This window comes from Salmo trutta, chromosome 3 (genome assembly GCF_901001165.1).
Source record: "Salmo trutta chromosome 3, fSalTru1.1, whole genome shotgun sequence".
Classification (NCBI taxonomy): domain Eukaryota; kingdom Metazoa; phylum Chordata; class Actinopteri; order Salmoniformes; family Salmonidae; genus Salmo; species Salmo trutta.
Genome location: NC_042959.1, coordinates 939,512 through 959,309, shown reverse-complemented (window position 1 = coordinate 959,309; position 19,798 = coordinate 939,512). Strand labels below are relative to the sequence as shown.

Genomic DNA, 19,798 nt, shown 5'->3' with positions numbered 1-19,798 from the left:
CTACCTGTTCTACCACTACTGGTTCTACCACTACCCCTACTGGTTCTACCCCTACTGGTTCTACCCCTACTGGTTCTACCCCTACTGGTTCTACCCCTACTGGTTCTACCCCTACCCCTACTGGTTCTACCCCTACTGGTTCTACCCCCACTGGTTCTACCCCCACTGGTTCTACCACTACCCCCACTGGTTCTACCCCCACTGGTTCTACCACTACCCCCACTGGTTCTACCACTACCCCCACTGGTTCTACCACTACCCCCACTGGTTCTACCACTACCCCCACTGGTTCTACCACTACCCCCACTGGTTCTACCACTACCCCCACTGGTTCTACCACTACCCCCACTGGTTCTACTACCCCCACTGGTTCTACTACCCCCACTGGTTCTACTACACCCACTGGTTCTACCACCACTACACCAACATGTGTCTCTCACCGTCGACCTGGTGTGGTTTGAGCTTGGTGACCAGATTGCGGTGGACCTGCACCATGGGCTCCTTGGTCTCCTCATCTTCATCCAACACCAGCTTGGTTGTGATTGGACAAGCCACGGCGGACGCCTCCTCCACCACGAGTACCTGCTCGGGAGGGACATATAGAGTCTAGTCTAAAAGCATTACAGTCTGTACATACAAATACATACATTTATTCTGCTGGTTGGGACAGGTTTTAAGTTCCTCAGAGTGTAGGGCAGCTGATCTTCTAGTCTACAAGCATTTATACCTTTTACAGATAGACAAATACACGCGAAGCGACTCCCACTCGATTCAAAAAGTGTTTAAAGTACATTTATACAATATGTGATCCCTGTGGGAACTTAGCATAGCTGGCGTCATGCGCTTATCTGAGCCACAAAGGACCAAACATCCATCTGGATTGACTCAGTCAAATCATTAACTTCATTTCCATCCCATTAGCAGATGCCATGACAACAGCCAGTCTTCCTGGGGTCCATACAACCAGTTTACCTCTCTGAGTTTCTCCCTGAGCTGCTCCCTCTCAGCGATACGTCTCCTCCTCTCCTCTTCCTCCTTTAGGGCATCCCTCGTTTCCGTCCTCAGCTTGTCGTCCTTCAGGATTTTTCTGATCTTCTTCCTCTGTCCTTTAGGAGTGTCTCCATCCTCCTTCCCCGAGCCGTCCTCTCCTGAACCGCTCTGGAGGAGAGGGAATGAGGGTTAACCTATGACCTTTCAACCCCCAGGGGTCAACTAACCAATCACACATTGTGACCTATGACGTGGTAACCAATCGATTTGAATTCCAGAACAAATTCTAAATTTGTGTGGATAATATCCTCTCTCCCTTCCCCTCCTTCCCCCATACCTTCTCGTCGGATGAAGAGTCCTGGACCTTGATGCGGCGCCGTTTCTTCTTCTGGGCGTAGCTCCTCTCCTCCTTCTTCTTCTTCTTTTTTTTGGAGGAGCGCGTGGTCCTCCTGCGACTGCTGCCCTCCTCCGACTCTTCCTCTGACTCCGACTCCTCCTCCTCACTGATCTCTTCACTAACGCCTGACTCACTGCTGCTAGCTGACTCCTCAGAGTCCAAGTCTGCTGAGTCATCACTACCCACTGGGTAGAGAGGGGGGGGGCGAGGTAGAGGGGGGGGGCGAGGTAGAGGGGGGGGGCGAGGTAGAGGGGGGGGCGAGGTAGAGAGGGGGGGCGAGGGAGAGAGGGGGGCGAGGTAGAGAGGGGGGGCGAGGGAGAGAGGGGGGCGAGGGAGAGAGAGGGGGCGAGGGAGAGAGAGGGGGCGAGGGAGAGAGAGGGGGCGAGGGAGAGAGAGGGGGCGAGGGAGAGAGAGGGGGCGAGGGAGAGAGAGGGGGCGAGGGAGAGAGAGGGGGCGAGGGAGAGAGAGGGGGCGAGGGAGAGAGAGGGGGCGAGGGAGAGAGAGCTGAGTGAAAACAGTCATAGCAGTTTGCAGAGTAGGACATTCATTCTGTTCCATAGGTGTTGCCAGTCGGCCGGCCAGTCGGCCAGCCACACTGACAACCCTCCTACCTTTCCGTCTGGTCCTCTTGGTCTCCTTCTTCTTCCCTTTGCTGGCTGGTTTCTCCTCTCCTGACTCTCCCTCGCTCAGCGTCAGTTTGTGGCGGAGCAGCCGGTGGCGACGCCCCCCACTCTTCTTCACATCCACGTCAGAGCCAGAGTCCCCTTCCTCCTCATCATCATCATCATCATCAGCTTAGGGGGAACACAAGGAGTTATTTATGGTTTCTACATCTGACATAAACCACTAGTGGTGGAATGAAGCGCTGCAGAATCACTCCAACACATCAACAACCTGAACGTAACCCACCCCCCTCTTCCTCCTCCTCCTCTTCCTCCTCCTCTCCTCCCTTGCTCTGTTCCTTCTCTTCTCCGTCCTCGTCAGAGCTCTCCTCCGCTCCTGAAGAGTAGTTGGCCTTGATCTGGGCCAGCAGCATCTTCTTGGCAATTCTATTAAGGAGGAAAGAAAGGGCACAAAGGAAAGGAAATAAGAAAAGGAATGTTTGACAGTGAGCTGGTTGAAAAGCATGCAGTTTGAGGACATATATATATATTTATACCTGTTCTCTGGATCATCATCATCATCATCAGCCATCTGAGAAGCATCCTGGTTACCTTCTTCTCCTACAGACACGGAGAAGACCGTTATGACATGGTTATGACATGGTTATGACATGGTTATGACATGGTTATGACATGGTTATGACATGGTTATGACATGGTTATGACATGGTTATGACATGGTTATGACGCTGGGTGTCGAGTAAACTTACCCCCGAATTCAATTTCAGCAATATTAAACAATTACTGACATTAGTAGGAAATCAACTAAAACGAATTGAACATTTATTCATTTGCCTAAGTTTATCATAACACAGAATGCACTAGTGATTTGTACTTCTCCTTGCCTCTTCAGGAGGTTGCAGGAAGGCACCTGTGTATGACTGGGGTGTGGGCGTCTGCCACTGTGTAGCCGTTAGCGATGATGCTAATGAAAAACAATCTTTTGGTAGACGGAAAGGCTTTCCCAAAAACCTCAATTAAACAGCAGCCTCCGGCTAGCCGCTAAACAGCAGCCTAGGGTCCTACCTAATGATAATTAAACCCTCCAACCCTAATCTAGCTCACCTGATTCTAATAAGTAGCTGGTTGATAAACTGAAACAGGTTAGTTACAACCGGGGTCGGAGTATAGACCTATACTCCAGGAGGGTATCTCTCCAGGGTCGGAGTATAGACCTATACTCCAGGAGGGTAGCTCTCCAGGGTCGGAGTATAGACCTATACTCCAGGAGGGTAGCTCTCCAGGGTCGGAGTATAGACCTATACTCCAGGAGGGTAGCTCTCCAGGGTCGGAGTATAGACCTATACTCCAGGAGGGTAGCTCTCCAGGGTCGGAGTATAGACCTATACTCCAGGAGGGTAGCTCTCCAGGGTCGGAGTATAGACCTATACTCCAGGAGGGTAGCTCTCCAGGGTCAGAGTATAGACCTATACTCCAGGAGGGTAGCTCTCCAGGGTCGGAGTATAGACCTATACTCCAGGAGGGTAGCTCTCCAGGGTCGGAGTATAGACCTATACTCCAGGAGGGTAGCTCTCCAGGGTCGGAGTATAGACCTATACTCCAGGAGGGTAGCTCTCCAGGGTCGGAGTATAGACCTATACTCCAGGAGGGTAGCTCTCCAGGGTTGGAGTATTGACCACCAGGAGGGTAGCTCTCCAGGGTTGGAGTATTGACCACCAGGAGGGTAGCTCTCCAGGGTTGGAGTATTGACCACCAGGAGGGTAGCTCTCCAGGGTTGGAGTATTGACCACCAGGAGGGTAGCTCTCCAGGGTCGGAGTATTGACCACCAGGAGGGTAGCTCTCCAGGGTCGGAGTATAAACCACCAGGAGGGTAGCTCTCCAGGGTCGGAGTATAAACCACCAGGAGGGTAGCTCTCCAGGGTCGGAGTATAAACCACCAGGAGGGTAGCTCTCCAGGGTTATTCCATAATTTCGCTGTGTATTCAGATGGAATCGAGACATTAGAATGTACCAGAGGACACCAACAGAGATCCTTCTGCTAAACAATAGCCTGGCTGGCTACTTTTGCCATTCGGCTGACTACTCTATGTACTTGAGGAAAACAGTGTAGATGTCCGGGGTTAAGTCAGTGGCGTTTATGTGAAGTTGTGTTTATAATAGAGTGAACCGTCTGCCTTGTAGAAACAAACAACCCAAAATACAGCTTTCAGAAACAGCTCTACTGACTTGAATAATCCTAGCCCCAAATACAGCTCAACTCACCTGAGGACTGGTGGAAGGTTCCCCTCCCTGCTACCACCGTCTCCTCCACGATGGGTTTAATCTTCTGCTGGTCTCCACTCTCCTCTCCAGACCCTCCTCCCTCCTCCTCCTCGTCATCAGACGATGAATCTTGCTGCTTGGCTCCTTTACCTCTGGCTTTGCGTTTCAGCTCATAGGACCGCTTCCGATCCCCGCCCTTGTTCTCCTTCTCTTTTTCTTTCTTTACGCGGCTGCTCCTCCGTTTCCCCGTGCCTAGTTTGCTGAGTCCCTTCATCTCCTTCTCCAGGTCAGAGTCGGAGTTAGAGGAGCCGCCCGAGACCTTCTGCTTCTTCTTGGATGTCTTTTTGTCAGAAGCCATGGAGGACTTATTTTTCTTCTTTGCGTCTTCATCGGAGTCAGGCTCTGAGTTGTCGGCTTTCAGTTTGCGTTTGGCCGCCGGCTTCTTGTCTGCCTTCTCCTTGTCCTCCTCTCCCACCTCCTCCTCTCCCACCTCCTCCTCCTCCTCTCCCACCTCCTCCTCCTCCTCTCCCACCTCCTCCTCTTTCTTGCTGAGTTTGAACAGGCACTTCTTGACTCGCTTGTTGCCCTGGTTACTGTCGGCGTCCTGCTGCACATCCTCGTCCGAGCTGCGTTCTGCCGCTGCAGTCTGGACCAGGATGTCTGGAACCTCGTCAGAATCTGAGTCCACGTTCTGTTTAGAAAGGTCAGAGGTCACCGTGGAGGAGGCCTTGCTCTCTTTCCGCTCCTTCTCCTCCTCGTTCACCCGTTCCTTCTCGGAGCTGCCCTTGGTTCTCCTCTTCAGTTTGCTGGGGCTCTTCTCCTCGCCTTCTGAGTCGCTGTTCTCCTGAGAGAAGGAAGACATCTTGTTTTTCCCCTCCGGTGACTTCCTGAGGGGTGTGGTCTTTGTGCGGCTGGAGCATCGGCTGTCCTCCTCGGAGGCCCCACCTCCCTCCACCTCCTTACCCTCATCCTTACTTCTTTCTTTCGCCTTCCCTCCACCCTCACTCCTCTCCTTCCCTCCACCCTCACTCCTCTCCTTCCCTCCACCCTCACTCCTCTCCTTCCCTCCACCCTCACTCCTCTCCTTCCCTCCACCCTTACTCCTCTCCTTCCCTCCACCCTTACTCCTCTCCTTCCCTCCACCCTCACTCCTCTCCTTCCCTCCACCCTCACTCCTCTCCTTCCCTCCACCCTCACTCCTCTCCTTCCCTCCACCCTCACTCCTCTCCTTCCCTCCACCCTTACTCCTCTCCTTCCCTCCACCCTCACTCCTCTCCTTCCCTCCACCCTCACTCCTCTCCTTCCCTCCACCCTCACTCCTCTCCTTCCCTCCACCCTCACTCCTCTCCTTCCCTCCACCCTCACTCCTCTCCTTCCCTCCACCCTTACTCCTCTCCTTCCCTCCACCCTCACTCCTCTCCTTCCCTCCACCCTCACTCCTCTCCTTCCCTCCACCCTCACTCCTCTCCTTCCCTCCATCCTCACTCCTCTCCTTCCCTCCATCCTCACTCCTCTCCTTCCCTCCACCCTCACTCCCTTTCCCCTTCCCTCCATTCTCACTCTCCTTCTCCTTCCCTCCATCTTTAACCTTGCTCTTAGACCTAGAGGTGCGTGTGGTAACCACGGGAACAGGCGTCAGCTTCAAGATGAGGTTCTTAACCTTGGGCATGGCCTTCTCCTTCTGGGTGTCACGTGACTTCCTGGTTGAGCTAGCGACGGGGTTCTCTGATTGGCTAGCCGCTGTGAGTTCCGTGGCGTCGTTACCTGGCGTTAACCCCGTGGAGTCCGCTAGACTCTCGACCATCTGGAAGAGCTCGTCAGGGACAAATGGCCCGACGGACAAAATGTCTTTATCCCGGTCACCCTCTTCCTCCGTTCCATCCTCCTCCTCCTCCATTTTCACCGCTGTCTGGTCTTTGGCCTGAATGTCTGTCTCTGAGTGGTCCTGAAGCGTGGGGGTGGGGCTTCCCTCCATCGCCGTGTCCTCTGACACACCCCCATCCTCCTCCCCATCCTCAGTGTCGGCCATTTTGTCCTCTTCTGCCTCTCGCCCATTGTCTATCTGATCGTGGCAGTCATGGCCATCGGTGTTGGAAACAGCATCCCCGTTCTGCATCCCCTGGTCCTGGGAAGTGAACTGTGACTCCAAGTCTTTCTCTAGGGCAGCGTGGGCCTTCTTCAGGTCAACCAGAACAGACCTAGAGAGAGAGAGAGAGAGAGATTGATAGATAATAGTTAAGCAAAAGATCAGAAATTGCCTCATATCCTTTGTAGCAGTCATAATACCAACATGTGTTATACCTGAAGGCCTTAAGGTGTCTGTGTCTGGTCCCGCTTCCACCTCCTCCTGCTGCTCCCTGTTCCACCTCAGCCTGCTGGATGAAATGGATGAAGGTGTTGTTGAGCCCTGTAGTCGTCTCAATCAGCTTCTTGGTCCTCTTCACCAGCTCCTTGGGGACCTTCAGGGTCTTATAGGAGAAGGTGAGGGTCCCTGACCCGTCTGAATGCTCCTTACCGTTCACCACAGCTTTACCATGGTGGTGGTGACCTTTACCCTTACTGTGCCTTTTCACCTCCTCCCTCTCTTTCTTGCGTCCCGTGCGCCAGAAGCTCTCCAGTTTGGTCATGATGTTGGAGCAGTTGGAGGCGATGTCTGAGAGGGGCTGAGGGCTGCAGATATAGCAGGACCATTTACTGTCCTCGTCGGTGATCATGGACAGCTCCTTGCGCCCCAGGTTACGCAGGATGCACTTCTTACAGAAGGCGTTGTGGCAGTAGTCACAGCAGATCAGGTTGCCGCCTTCAGCACACCACCTTGGGGCGTAGGTAAGATAGATCAACTTCAAAACCTCATGTAGCTTAATTAGGATTATCCTCCATTTCCCTTTCTACCACAATATACGCTTGTTCTTATTCCACAAAGCCCACCAGATATACCCTGGTATTATGTGGCTGAGTGATGACAGACCACCAGATATACCCTGGTGTCATGACCTTGCTCTTTGGGTACAGCGAGCACAGTTAAACCCCCTCCCTCTGCACCAGGCCTTTTCTATGCACCATCCCCCTACCTACCTCCCCAGGCTGCTGTGGTCAGAAGGCGGTCGTAAATTCCAAAGGAGAATGTCCTGCCTCATGGCCACAGTATGGAGAGAGGGGTTTCATAGAGAGACAAAGGAATTCTTCCACCTCACAGGACGGGGGGAACCAAACGACATTTATGTTCTGGAGAAGGTATAAAAGATCGGTGAAGAATCCAGCTAAGAACTGGTCCGCTTGTTACAATTTTGTGAAACTCATTAGAGACAATATGGCCATATTACCACACTAAGGTTTATATACTGCTCAAAAAAATAAAGGGAACACATACTAGATCTGAATGAAAAAAATAATCTTATTAAATACTTTTTTCTTTACATAGTTGAATGGGCTGACAACAAAATCACACAAAAATAATGAATGGAAATCCAATTTATCAACCCATGGAGGTCTGGATTTGGAGTCACTCAAAACTAAAGTGGAAAACCAAACTACAGGCTGATCCAACTTTGATGTAATGTCCTTAAAACAAGTCAAAATTAGGCTCAGTAGTGTGTGTGGCCTCCACGTGCCTGTATGACCTCCCTACAACGCCTGATGAGGTGGCGGATGGTCTCCTGAGGGATCTCCTCCCAGACCTGGACTAAAGCATCCGCCAACTCCTGGACAGTCTGTGGTGCAACGTGGCGTTGGTGGATGGAGCGAGACATGATGTCCCAGATGTGCTCAATTGGATTCAGGTCTGGGGAACGGGCGGGCCAGTCCATAGCATCAATGCCTTCCTTTTGCAGGAACTGCTGACACACTCCAGCCACATGAGGTCTAGCATTGTCTTGCATTAGGAGGAACCCAGGGCCAACCGCACCAGCATATGGTCTCACAAGGGGTCTAAGGATCTCATTTCGTTACCTAATGGCAGTCAGGCTACCTCTGGCGAGCACATGGAGGGCTGTGCGGCCCCCCAAAGAAATGCCACCCCACACCATGACTGACCCACCGCCAAACCGGTCATGCTGGAGGATGTTGCAGGCAGCAGAACGTTCTCCACGGCGTCTCCAGACTCTGTCACGTCTGTCACATGTGCTCAGTGTGAACCTGCTTTCGTCTGTGAAGAGCACAGGGCGCCAGTGGCGAATTTGCCAATCTTGGTGTTCTCTGACAAATGCCAAACGTCCTGCACGGTGTTGGGCTGTAAGCACAACCCCCACCTGTGGATGTCGGGCCCTCATACCACCCTCATGGAGTCTGTTTCTGACCGTTTGAGCAGACACATGCACATTTGTGGCCTGCTGGAGGTCATTTTGCAGGGCTCTGGCAGTGCTTCTCCTGCTCCTCCTTGCACAAAGGCGGAGGTAGCGGTCCTGCTGCTGGGTTGTTGCCCTCCTACGGCCTCCTCCACGTCTCCTGATGTACTGGCCTGTCTCCTGGTAGCGCCTCCATGCTCTGGACACTATGCTGACAGACACAGCAAACCTTCCTGCCACAGCTCGCATTGATGTGCCATCCTGGATGAGCTGCACTACCTGAGCCACTTGTGTGGGTTGTAGACTCCGTCTCATGCTACCACTAGAGTGAAAGCACCGCCAGCATTCAAAGTGACCAAAACATCAGCCAGGAAGCATAGGAACTGAGAAGTGGTCTGTGGTCCCCACCTGCAGAACCACTCCTTTATTGGGGGTGTCTTGCTAATTGCCTATAATTTCCACCTGTTGTCTATTCCATTTGCACAACAGCATGTGAAATTTATTGTCAATCAGTGTTGCTTCCTAAGTGGACAGTTTGATTTCACAGAAGTGTGATTGACTTGGAGTTACATTGTGTTGTTTAAGTGTTCCCTTAATTTTTTTGAGCAGTGTATAATAGCCTCAGCGATGAGACTTACATCTAATGGTTGTATAAAATTTATGAATAAGGATAAAGCTATTTGGAATATGTTGAGATGCTATGTACTTATGTTAATGTGAGAGAATTGTATGTCTGTTCAAAGCTTAACTAAGCCATTGGCACGCCCCCAGGGACACAGACAGGACAAGGCATCATGTGACAGCCTTTTCTACGTTCAGTATATAAGCCCACCCAGGGTTTCTTTCTTCAGACCAGCTTACCTCGAGAAGAGAGAGAGCCAAGGTTTGACCATGCATTCCTCTACTGAACTTTAACCATACCACGTGGTTAAACTTTTAGACTATCGATACCGACGGAATAATAACAAGTCTTTGATATTAATTACTAGTCTGCAGCTAGAGATTCGGTGTCATTGAACGCGAAAACCGACGAAACATCCATTCTATAACGACATTAATGAATGTCGCATTGAAAGATCCATTCTAACCAAGAGAGAGAGAGGCCGAAACTCTCCAACCAAGATCACGACGACATACTGAGCGTAAATATATATACTGCTCCAAAAAATAAAGGGAACACTAAAATAACACATCCTAGATCTGGCTGAGCCATGAGGAGACAGACCACCAGATATACCCTGGCATTATGTGGCTGAGTGATGAGGAGAAATTGAAAAGGTTTTTTGTTCATTGTGGATTTTCTTTTTGCGAAATATTTAGATAAAGCCTGGAATAAACAAAAAGGCTACCTATAATTAAATTGCAAAAATATTTATCTTCTATGTGGTAAATAGAATGTGTGTTTATAGATGTGTATAGGCTTGTCTCCCATATGAATCTTCTCTTTGTGACAGACTGGGTTCAAGTGACTTCCTTTTTGTGTTGGTATATATGCGTGTACACTACCATTCAAAAGAAATGTCCTTGTTTTTGAAAGAAAAGCACATTGTGTCCATTAAAATAACACAAAATTGATCGGAAATACAGTGTAGACATTGTTAACGTTGTAAAGGACTATTGTAGCTGGAAACGGCTGATTTTTAATGGAATATCTACATAGGTGTACAGAGGCCCATTATCAGCAACCATCACTCCTGTGTTCCAATGGCATGTTGTGTTAGCTAATCCAAGTTTATCATTTTAAAAGGCTAATTGATCATTAGAAAACCCTTCCGCAATTAGGTTAGCACAGCTAAAAACTGTTGTTCTGATTAAAGAAGCAATAAAACTGGCCTTCTTTAGACTAGTTGAGTATCAGGAGCATCAGCATTTGTGGGTTTGATTACAGGCTCAAAATGGCCAGAAACTAAGAAATTTCTTCTGAAACTCGTCAGTCTATACTTGTTCTGAGAAATGAAGGCTATTCCATGTGAGAAATTGCCAAGAAACTGAAGATCTCGTACAACACTGTGTACTACTCCCTTCACAGAACAGCGCAACCTGGCGCTAACCAGAATAGAAAGAGGAGTCTTTGCAACTCTGCCAGAACAACGAGGCGGACCTACCGGCAGCCAGAACAACGAGGCGGACCTACCGGCAGCCAGAACTACGAGGCGGACCTACCGGCAGCCAGAACTACGAGGCGGACCTACCGGCAGCCAGAACAACGAGGCGGACCTACCGGCAGCCAGAACAACGAGGCGGACCTACCGGCAGCCAGAACAACGAGGCGGACCTACCGGCAGCCAGAACTACGAGGCGGACCTACCGGCAGCCAGAACTACGAGGCGGACCTACCGGCAGCCAGAACTACGAGGCGGACCTACCGGCAGCCAGAACTACGAGGCGGACCTACCGGCAGCCAGAACTACGAGGCGGACCTACCGGCAGCCAGAACTACGAGGCGGACCTACCGGCAGCCAGAACTACGAGGCGGACCTACCGGCAGCCAGAACTACCGGCAGCCAGACCTACCGGCAGCCAGAACAACGAGGCGGACCTACCTAGACTGTTCGTCCATGTTTCTGTGTTCTGTGAGGGGACCTACCTGCACTGTTCGTCCATGTTTCTGTGTTCTGTGAGGGGACCTACCTGCACTGTTCGTCCATGTTTCTGTGTTCTGTGAGGGGACCTACCTGCACTGTTCGTCCATGTTTCTGTGTTCTGTGAGGGGACCTACCTGCACTGTTCGTCCATGTTTCTGTGTTCTGTGAGGGGACCTACCTGCACTGTTCGTCCATGTTTCTGTGTTCTGTGAGGGGACCTACCTGCACTGTTCGTCCATGTTTCTGTGTTCTGTGAGGGGACCTACCTGCACTGTTCGTCCATGTTTCTGTGTTCTGTGAGGGGACCTACCTGCACTGTTCGTCCATGTTTCTGTGTTCTGTGAGGGGACCTACCTGCACTGTTCGTCCATGTTTCTGTGTTCTGTGAGGGGACCTACCTGCACTGTTCGTCCATGTTTCTGTGTTCTGTGAGGGGACCTACCTGCACTGTTCGTCCATGTTTCTGTGTTCTGTGAGGGGACCTACCTGCACTGTTCGTCCATGTTTCTGTGTTCTGTGAGGGGACCTACCTGCACTGTTCGTCCATGCCGTCCTCGTCTTTATTGATGTCATCGCTGGTGTAATACTTATAGCACGACTAGGAAGAGAAAACAACAAGGGAGGAACATTAGAAAAAAAGACAAAGCAACGATAGCATTGACTTTCCATATGTCCCATTTCTGTTCAAAAGACAAACAGCTCAAAACCTGCCATACATACAACTACTATGGACAGTAGAGGTCGACCGATTAAATCGGAATGGCCAATTAATTAGGGTCGATTTCATAATCGGTAATCGGCAATTTTTGGACACCGATTATGGCCACATTGCACTCCACAAGGAGACTGCGTGGCAGGCTGACTACCTGTTACCTTGGCTTCTTGCTGAACTCGTGTAAGTTGCTAGCTAGCATTAAACATATCTTATAAAAAAACAATAAATGTTAACAATCACTAGTTAACTACACATGGTTGCTGATATTACTAGTTTATCTAGCGTGTCCTGCGTTGCATATAATCGATGCGGTGCCTGTTAATTTATCATCGAATCACTGCCTACTTTGCCAAACGGGTGATGATTTAACACTGTCGTTGCACCAACGTGTACCTAACCATAAACTTCAACGCCTTTCTTAAAAATCAATACACAAGTACATATTTTTAAACCTGTATATTTAGTTAATATTGCCTGCTAACATGAATTTCTTTTAACTAGGGAAATTGTGTCACTTCTCTTGCGTTCCGTGCAAGCAGAGTCCGGGTATATGCAGCAGTTTGGGCCGCCTGGCTCGTTGTGAACTGTGTGAAGACCATGTCATGACGTTTGCCTGTGGGTAAGGTTTATGACCCCCCATAAATACCTTTCTCCCTTCCCCTCTCTTACTGACCCTACTGAAGGACTGCGGTCCTGTTAAATATAGAGAGTCTGGGAACATCAAACAAATGGGGAAAGGAACCATATTTTGGTAATAAAACCAGTTGGAAATATGCTTGATAACGTAATGAGTATGGATGTCAGTTCATTGTTATCTGTGACATTATGACTGATGACAGGACGACATAAACTGTACCTGGGAAAGTATCCACCCTCTAGTTATCAGAGTCACATGGAATTGTTATGCAATTGAAATGTTTGATATTGAAATTGTTTGTTAGGAGATTAAATGTAATTTTAGCTTCCAAATGAGAGAATTGGGTTTTCATAAGGAAAGTGCCCTGCTCGATCAGTGGCCCACCCCTGTGAAGAGGAGGGGTTATAAACGATGAAAGACATCCTTCCCCCCTCTCCACTATATAAGCCTTTGACGAAAAGATAACCAGGAGTTCCAGTACGGGAGGTCTGCAGCCTCCACGTTAGGACACACATGTCAAGTACAGAACTAAGCCAACCTCGGCGTGAGCTATGGTATGAACTGGTATGAACTTTGAGCTTATTCACTACAGAAGTGATACTTCCTAGCCGTTGAGTTAGCAGCGGCCGCTGAAGACGTGGGCTAGGAAAGGACGGACGACGGATCCAGTCTGACGGACGAAGATACCACCACGTATCCAATTTACCACCAGAGACATTGTTCCGAGTACAGGAAGATCTGTTGGCCAACCCGGCCAGCATCTACGACCAATCTACCGAAGCGCAGCTCAGAGTAAATATTTATTGCATTTTCCTTTTCCAAATGGGCGGTAATTTAGAATGCATAAGATAATGTATTTACGATAGGAACCACTAACAACAGCTATGCTAAGTCTTCCCGCTCTTTCATTCAAGCCCAACCCGCTTTCCTTTGTGTAACCAGGTTCCGTCCACCGGGACGTTTTCTGTATGACATCATTGGTATTCTGTGTATATGTAATTCTGTGTGATTAGTTTAGGTATTTAGTAAATAAATAATTAAACCCAATTTTGTATTGCTGATTCAACTTGTTAGCCAGGGTTCGTGAAGATAACCAAGAATGTACAACTTTCATTATGAGACTGAAAATAAGATAAGATTGACTGCTATCGATGTAAAATATTACCAAGTATTTTAAGAGTTTATTCGGAAGATAACGGCTCTATAAACGTTCTTCCGTGGTGCCCCGACTTTCTAGTTAATTACATTTACATGATTAGCTTAATCAGGTAATATTAATTACAGAGAAATAATTTTATAAGTTAGCATGTCATATCACTTAATCCGGCATAGCCAAAGACACGACAACCATTTCTTCCTAACAAACACCGTAATTAATTTGCCAGAATTGTACATAATGATGACATAACATTGAAGGTTGTACAATGTAACAGGAATATTTAGACTTAGGGATGCCACCCGTTAGATAAAATACGGAACGGTTCCGTATTTCACTGAAATAAACTTTTTGTTTTCAAAATGATAGTTTACGGATTCAACCATATTAATGACCTAAGGCTCGTATTTATGTGTGTTATGTTATAATTAAGTCTATGATTTGATAGAGCAGTCTGACTGAGCGGTAGTAGGCACCAGCAGGCTCGTAAGCATTCATTCAAAGAGCACTTTCGTGCGTTTGCCAGCAGCTATTCGCTGTGCTTCAAGCATTGAGCTGTTTATGACTTCAAGCCTATCAACTCCCGAGATTAGGCTGGCAATACTAAAGTACCTATTAGAACATCCAATAGTCAAAGGTAAATGAAATACAAATGGTAGAGAGAGAAATAGTCCTATAATTCCTATAATAACTACAACCTAAAACTTCTTACCTGGGAATATTGAAGACTCATGTTAAAAGGAACCACCAGCTTTCATATGTTCTCATGTTCTGAGCAAGGAACTTAAACGTTAGCTTTCTTACATGGCACGTATTGCACTTTTACTTTCTTCTCCAACACTTTGTTTTTGCATTATTTAAACCAAATTGAACATGTTTCATTATTTATTTGAGGCTAAATTGATTTTATTGATGTATTATATTAAGTTAAAATAAGTGTTCATTCAGTATTGTTGTAATTGTCATTATTGCACACACACACACACACACACACACACACACACACACACATATATATATATATATATATAAAAATCGTCATCAGCTTTTTTGGTCCTCCAATAATCGGTATCTGTATCGGCGTTGAAAAAATCATAAGTCGATCTACCTCTAAAGGCAGTGTTGCAGGCGAATCTACCTGGAGCATAGGGTTGGGCAATATGGCCCAATATCTCAAATCTGTGCATGTTAGAGCAAAATCCAAACCATGAGGTTGAAGGAATTGTCCATAGAGCTCAGAGACAGGATTGTGTCGAGGTCCAGATCTGGGGAAGGGTACCAAAACATTCCTGCAGCATTGAAGGTCACCAAGAACACAGTGGCCTCCATCATTCTTAAATGGAAGAAGTTTGGGACCATCAAGACTCTTCCTAGAGCTGGCTGCCCGGACAAACTGAGCAATCAGGGGAGAAGGGCCTTGGTCAGGGAAGTGAACAAGAATTTGATGGTCACTCTGACAGAGCTCCGGAGTTCCTCTGTGGAGATGGGAGAACCTTCCAGAAGGACAACCATCAGATCAGAGAATCTTGTTTCTCATGGTCTGAGATTCGTTTAGGTGCCTTTTGGCAAACTCCAAGCGGGCTGTCATGTGCCTTTTACTGAGGAGTGGCGTCCGTCTGGCCACTCTACCATAAAGGCCTGACTGGTGAAGTGCTGCAGAGATGGGAGAACCTTCCAGAAGGACAACCATCTCCACAGAGGAGCTCTGTCATGGTGACCTCCCTGAGCAAGGCCCTTCTCCCAGATTTTTGGTACCCTTTCCCAGATCTGTACATCTACATCAATCCTGTCTCGGAGCTCTACAGACAATTCCTTTTGACTTCACGGCTTGGTTTTTACTCTGACATGCACTGTCAACTGTAGGACCTGAAATAGACAGGTGTGTGCATTTCCAAATCATGTCTAATCAATTGAATTTACCACAGGTGGACTCCAATCAAGTTGTAGAAACATCTCAAGGATGATCAATGGAAAATCTGTTTTCGCTTTGTCATTATGGGGTATTGTGTGCAGATTGCTAAGGATAAAAAAAAAAAAATCTATTTTAGAATAAGGCTGTAACGTAAAAAAATGTGGAAAAAGTCAAGGGGTCTGAATACTTTCCTAAATCAAATTTTATTTGTCACATTGGCCGAATACAAGTGTGGACCTTACTGTGAAATGCTTACTTACAACAGTGCAGTTCAAGAAGAGTTATTCATATATTTTCAAAATAAACTAAAGCTAAAAAAAATGTAAGTAACACAATAAAATAACCTTAACGAGGCTATATACAGGGGGTACCGGTACAGAGTCAATGTGGAGGCTATATACAGGGTGTACCGGTACAGAGTCAATGTGGAGGCTATATACAGGGGGTACCGGTACAGAGTCAATGTGGAGGCTATATACAGGGGGTACCGGTACAGAGTCAATGTGGAGGCTATATACAGGGGGTACCGGTACAGAGTCAATGTGGAGGCTATATACAGGGGTTACCGGTACAGAGTCAATGTGGAGGCTATATACAGGGGGTACCGGTACAGAGTCATGTGGAGGCTATATACAGGGGGTACCGGTACAGAGTCAGTGTGGAGGCTATATACAGGGGGTACCGGTACAGAGTCAATGTGGAGGCTATATACAGAGTGTACCGGTACAAAGTCAATGTGGAGGCTATATACAGGGGGTACCGGTACAGAGTCAATGTGGAGGCTATATACAGGGGGGTACCGGTACAGAGTCAATGTGGAGGCTATATACAGGGGGTACCGGTACAGAGTCAATGTGGAGGCTATATACAGGGGTGAAGGTGTTGCAGGTGTATCTACCTTGCAGAGGAGCACATGGAGCATGGGGTGCTCAAACACCGAGTGGCGCTGGAAGTGGTTGACCTGCTGTCCACAGGCGGTGCAGTCTATTCTCTCCTGCAAAGTGGTATCTGGATAAACACAGAGGAAGACCGAGAAACAAGCATGTTTTGGTTTACATCCACGATGATTGGTTGACAGAAAAGTATGATCAAAAGATTGTGGGGGCTGTTTTGTTAGACTTCAGTGCGCTTTTGACATTATCGATCATAGTCTGCTGCTGGAAAAACGTATGTGTTATGGCTTTACACCCCCTGCTATAATGGCTTTACACCCCCTGCTATAATGTGGATAAAGAGTTACCTGTCTAACAGAACACAGAGGGTGTTCTTTAACCTCTCTGGCGCATGTGGGACGAACTCGTCCCACCTACGTAACAGCCACTGAAATCCAGTGGCGCGATTTTTGAATCGTTAGAAATACTATTACTTCAATTTCTCAAACATATGACTATTTTACAGCTATTTAAAGACAAGAATCTCGTTAATCTAACCCCACTGTCCGATTTCAAAAAGGCTTTACAACAAAAGCAAAACATTAGATTATGTCAGCAGAGTGCCCAGCCAGAAATAATCAGACACCCATTTTTCAAGCTAGCATATCATGTCACATAAACCCAAACCACAGCTAAATGCAGCACTAACCTTTTATGATCTTCATCAGATGACACACCTAGGACATTGTGTTATACAATACATGCATGTCTGTTCAATCAAGTTCATATTTATATCAAAAAACAGCTTTTTACATTAGCATGTGACGTTCAGAAAAAGCATAACCCCCGCAAACTTCCGGGGAATTTACTAACAGTTTGCTAAATTACTCACGATAAACGTTCATAAAAAGCATAACAATTATTTTAAGAATTATAGATACATTACTCCTCTATGCACTCGATATGTCCGATTTTAAAATAGCTTTTCGGATGAAGCACATTTTGCAATAATCTAAGTACATAGCCCGGCATCACAGGGCTAGCTATTTAGATACCCACCCAGGTCAGCCTCCACCAAAATCACATTTCCTATAAGAAAAATGTTCTTACCTTGCTTGTTCTTCGTCAGAATACACTGCCAGGACTTCTACTTCAATAACAAATGTTGGTTTGGTCCCAAATAATCCATCGTTATATCCAAACAGCGACGTTTTGTTCGTGAGTTCTAGACACTATCAGAATGCTTCATCACGGTGTCGCGCATGGCGCATTGGCGTGACAAAAATGTCTAAATATTCCATTACCGTACTTCGAAGCATGTCAACCGCTGTTTAAAACCAATTTTTATGCCATTTATCTCGTAGATAAGTGATAATATTCCGACCGGGAATATGCATTGAGCCTAAACAGCCGAATTAAATTTCTCCTCAGGAGCGAGTCGTGCCGCGCCTCATTCAAAGGTCCTCTGAGCCGCCACTTACCAAAGCCGATAATGTGTTTCAGCCTGAGGCTCCCTCGTCAACCTTCAGTTATTTCCCGGGTTCTGAGAGCCTATCGGAGCCCTGGGAATTGTCACGTTACAGCTAAGATCCTTACTTTTCAATAAACAGATGCAAGACGCACGACTCCTTGTCAGACAGGGTACTTCCTGCTTGAAACCTTGTCAGGTTTTTGCCTGCCATAGGAGTTCTGTTATACTCACAGACACCATTCAAACAGTTTTAGAAAATTCAGAGTGTTTTCTATCCAAACCTGAACAATAATATGCATATTCTAGCTTCTGAGTTGGTGTAGGAGGTAGTTAAAAATGGGCACATATTTTTTCCAAAATTCTCAATACTGCCCCCTATCCCAAACAGGTTAAAGGAAGCCTCTCCAACATTTAGAATCAGGAATTCCCCAGGGCAGCTGTTTAGGCCCCTTACTTTAAAACAAAATCTTTACTAACGACATGCCGCTGGCTTTGACTAAGGCCAGAGTGTCTATGTATGCAGATGACTCAACACTATACACGTCAGCTACTACAGCGTCTGAAATGACTACAACACTTAACAAAGAGCTGCAGTTAGTTTCAGAATGGGTGGTAAAGAATAAGTTATCCCTAAATATTTCTAAAACTAAAAGCATTGTATTTGGGACAAATCATTCACTAAACCCTAAACCTCAACTCAATCTTGTAATAAATAATGTTGGAAATTGAGAAGATAAACTGCTTGGAGTAACCCTGGATTGTAAACTGTCATGATCAAAACGTATTGATGCAACAGTAGCTAAGATGGGGAGAAGTCTGTTCATAATAAAGCGCTGCTCTGCCTTAACAACACTATCAACAAGACAGGTCCTAGTTTCTACCTTCTTAACAACACCATCAACAAGGCTGGTCCTACAGGCCCTAGTTTCTACCTTCTTAACCTGTTATGGCTAGGGGGCAGTATTTTCACAGCCGGATAAAAAACGTACCCGATTTAATCTGATTATTACTCCTGCCCAGAAACTAGAATATGCATATAATTATTGGTTTTGGATAGAAAACACCCTAAAGTTTCTAAAACTGTTTGGTGTCTGTGTATAACAGAACTCATTTGGCAGGCCAAAACCTGAGAAGATTCTGTACAGGAAGTACCCTCTGACCATTCCTTGAGCTTCTTGGCTCTGTTTAGAGAAAATGTTGGATCTTTGCTGTAACATGACACTTCCTACGGCTCCCATAGGCTCTCAGAACCCGGGAAAAAGCTGAATGATGTAATTCCAGCCGCTGGCTTTAAAACTTTAGCGCGTTTGGATGGTGCTCTATCAGAGGGCCATCAGACTGAGGCTTGTGCACGAGGGGATCCCATGCTTTTACTTTCTCTTTGAACGTAAACACGCTTTCCCAGTCGGTATATCGCTTTTTTACGCGAAAAATGGCATAAAAATTGATTTTAAACAGCGGTAGACATGCTTCGAAGTACAGTAATGGAATGTTTACAAATGTTTTGTCACGAAACATGTCGGGCGCGTAACCCTTAATTACCCTTTCGGATAGTGTCTTGAGCGCACGAACAAAACGCCGCTGTTTGGATATGACAATGGATTATTTGGGACCAAACCAACATTTGTTATTGAAGTAGAAGTCCTGGGAGTGCATTCTGACGAAGAACAGCAAAGGTAATAACATTTTTCTTATAGTAAATCTGACTTTGGTGAGTGCTAAACTTGCTGGGTTTCTAAATAGCTAGCCATGATGGCTGGGCTATCTACTGAGAATATTGCAAAATGTGCTTTCACCGAAAAGCTATTTTAAAATCGGACATAGCGAGTGCATAGAGGAGTTCTGTATCTATAATTCTTAAAATAATTATGTTTTTTGTGAACGTTTATCGTGA

At 47.0% G+C, this 19,798-nt stretch overlaps 1 protein-coding gene across 1 annotated transcript in view; it reads right to left on the bottom strand.

The window, feature by feature from the left end:
* Window positions 1-19,798, bottom strand: part of LOC115163822 (transcriptional regulator ATRX-like) — a 53,156-nt gene that overhangs the window by 15,130 nt on the left and 18,228 nt on the right. The window contains 11 exon segments of the mRNA XM_029716024.1: window positions 441-582; window positions 973-1,158; window positions 1,328-1,572; window positions 1,999-2,181; window positions 2,297-2,436; window positions 2,547-2,610; window positions 4,274-5,285; window positions 5,823-6,471; window positions 6,575-7,087; window positions 11,672-11,739; window positions 16,460-16,569. Of these exon segments, the coding sequence (XP_029571884.1) occupies window positions 441-582; window positions 973-1,158; window positions 1,328-1,572; window positions 1,999-2,181; window positions 2,297-2,436; window positions 2,547-2,610; window positions 4,274-5,285; window positions 5,823-6,471; window positions 6,575-7,087; window positions 11,672-11,739; window positions 16,460-16,569 (3,312 nt within the window).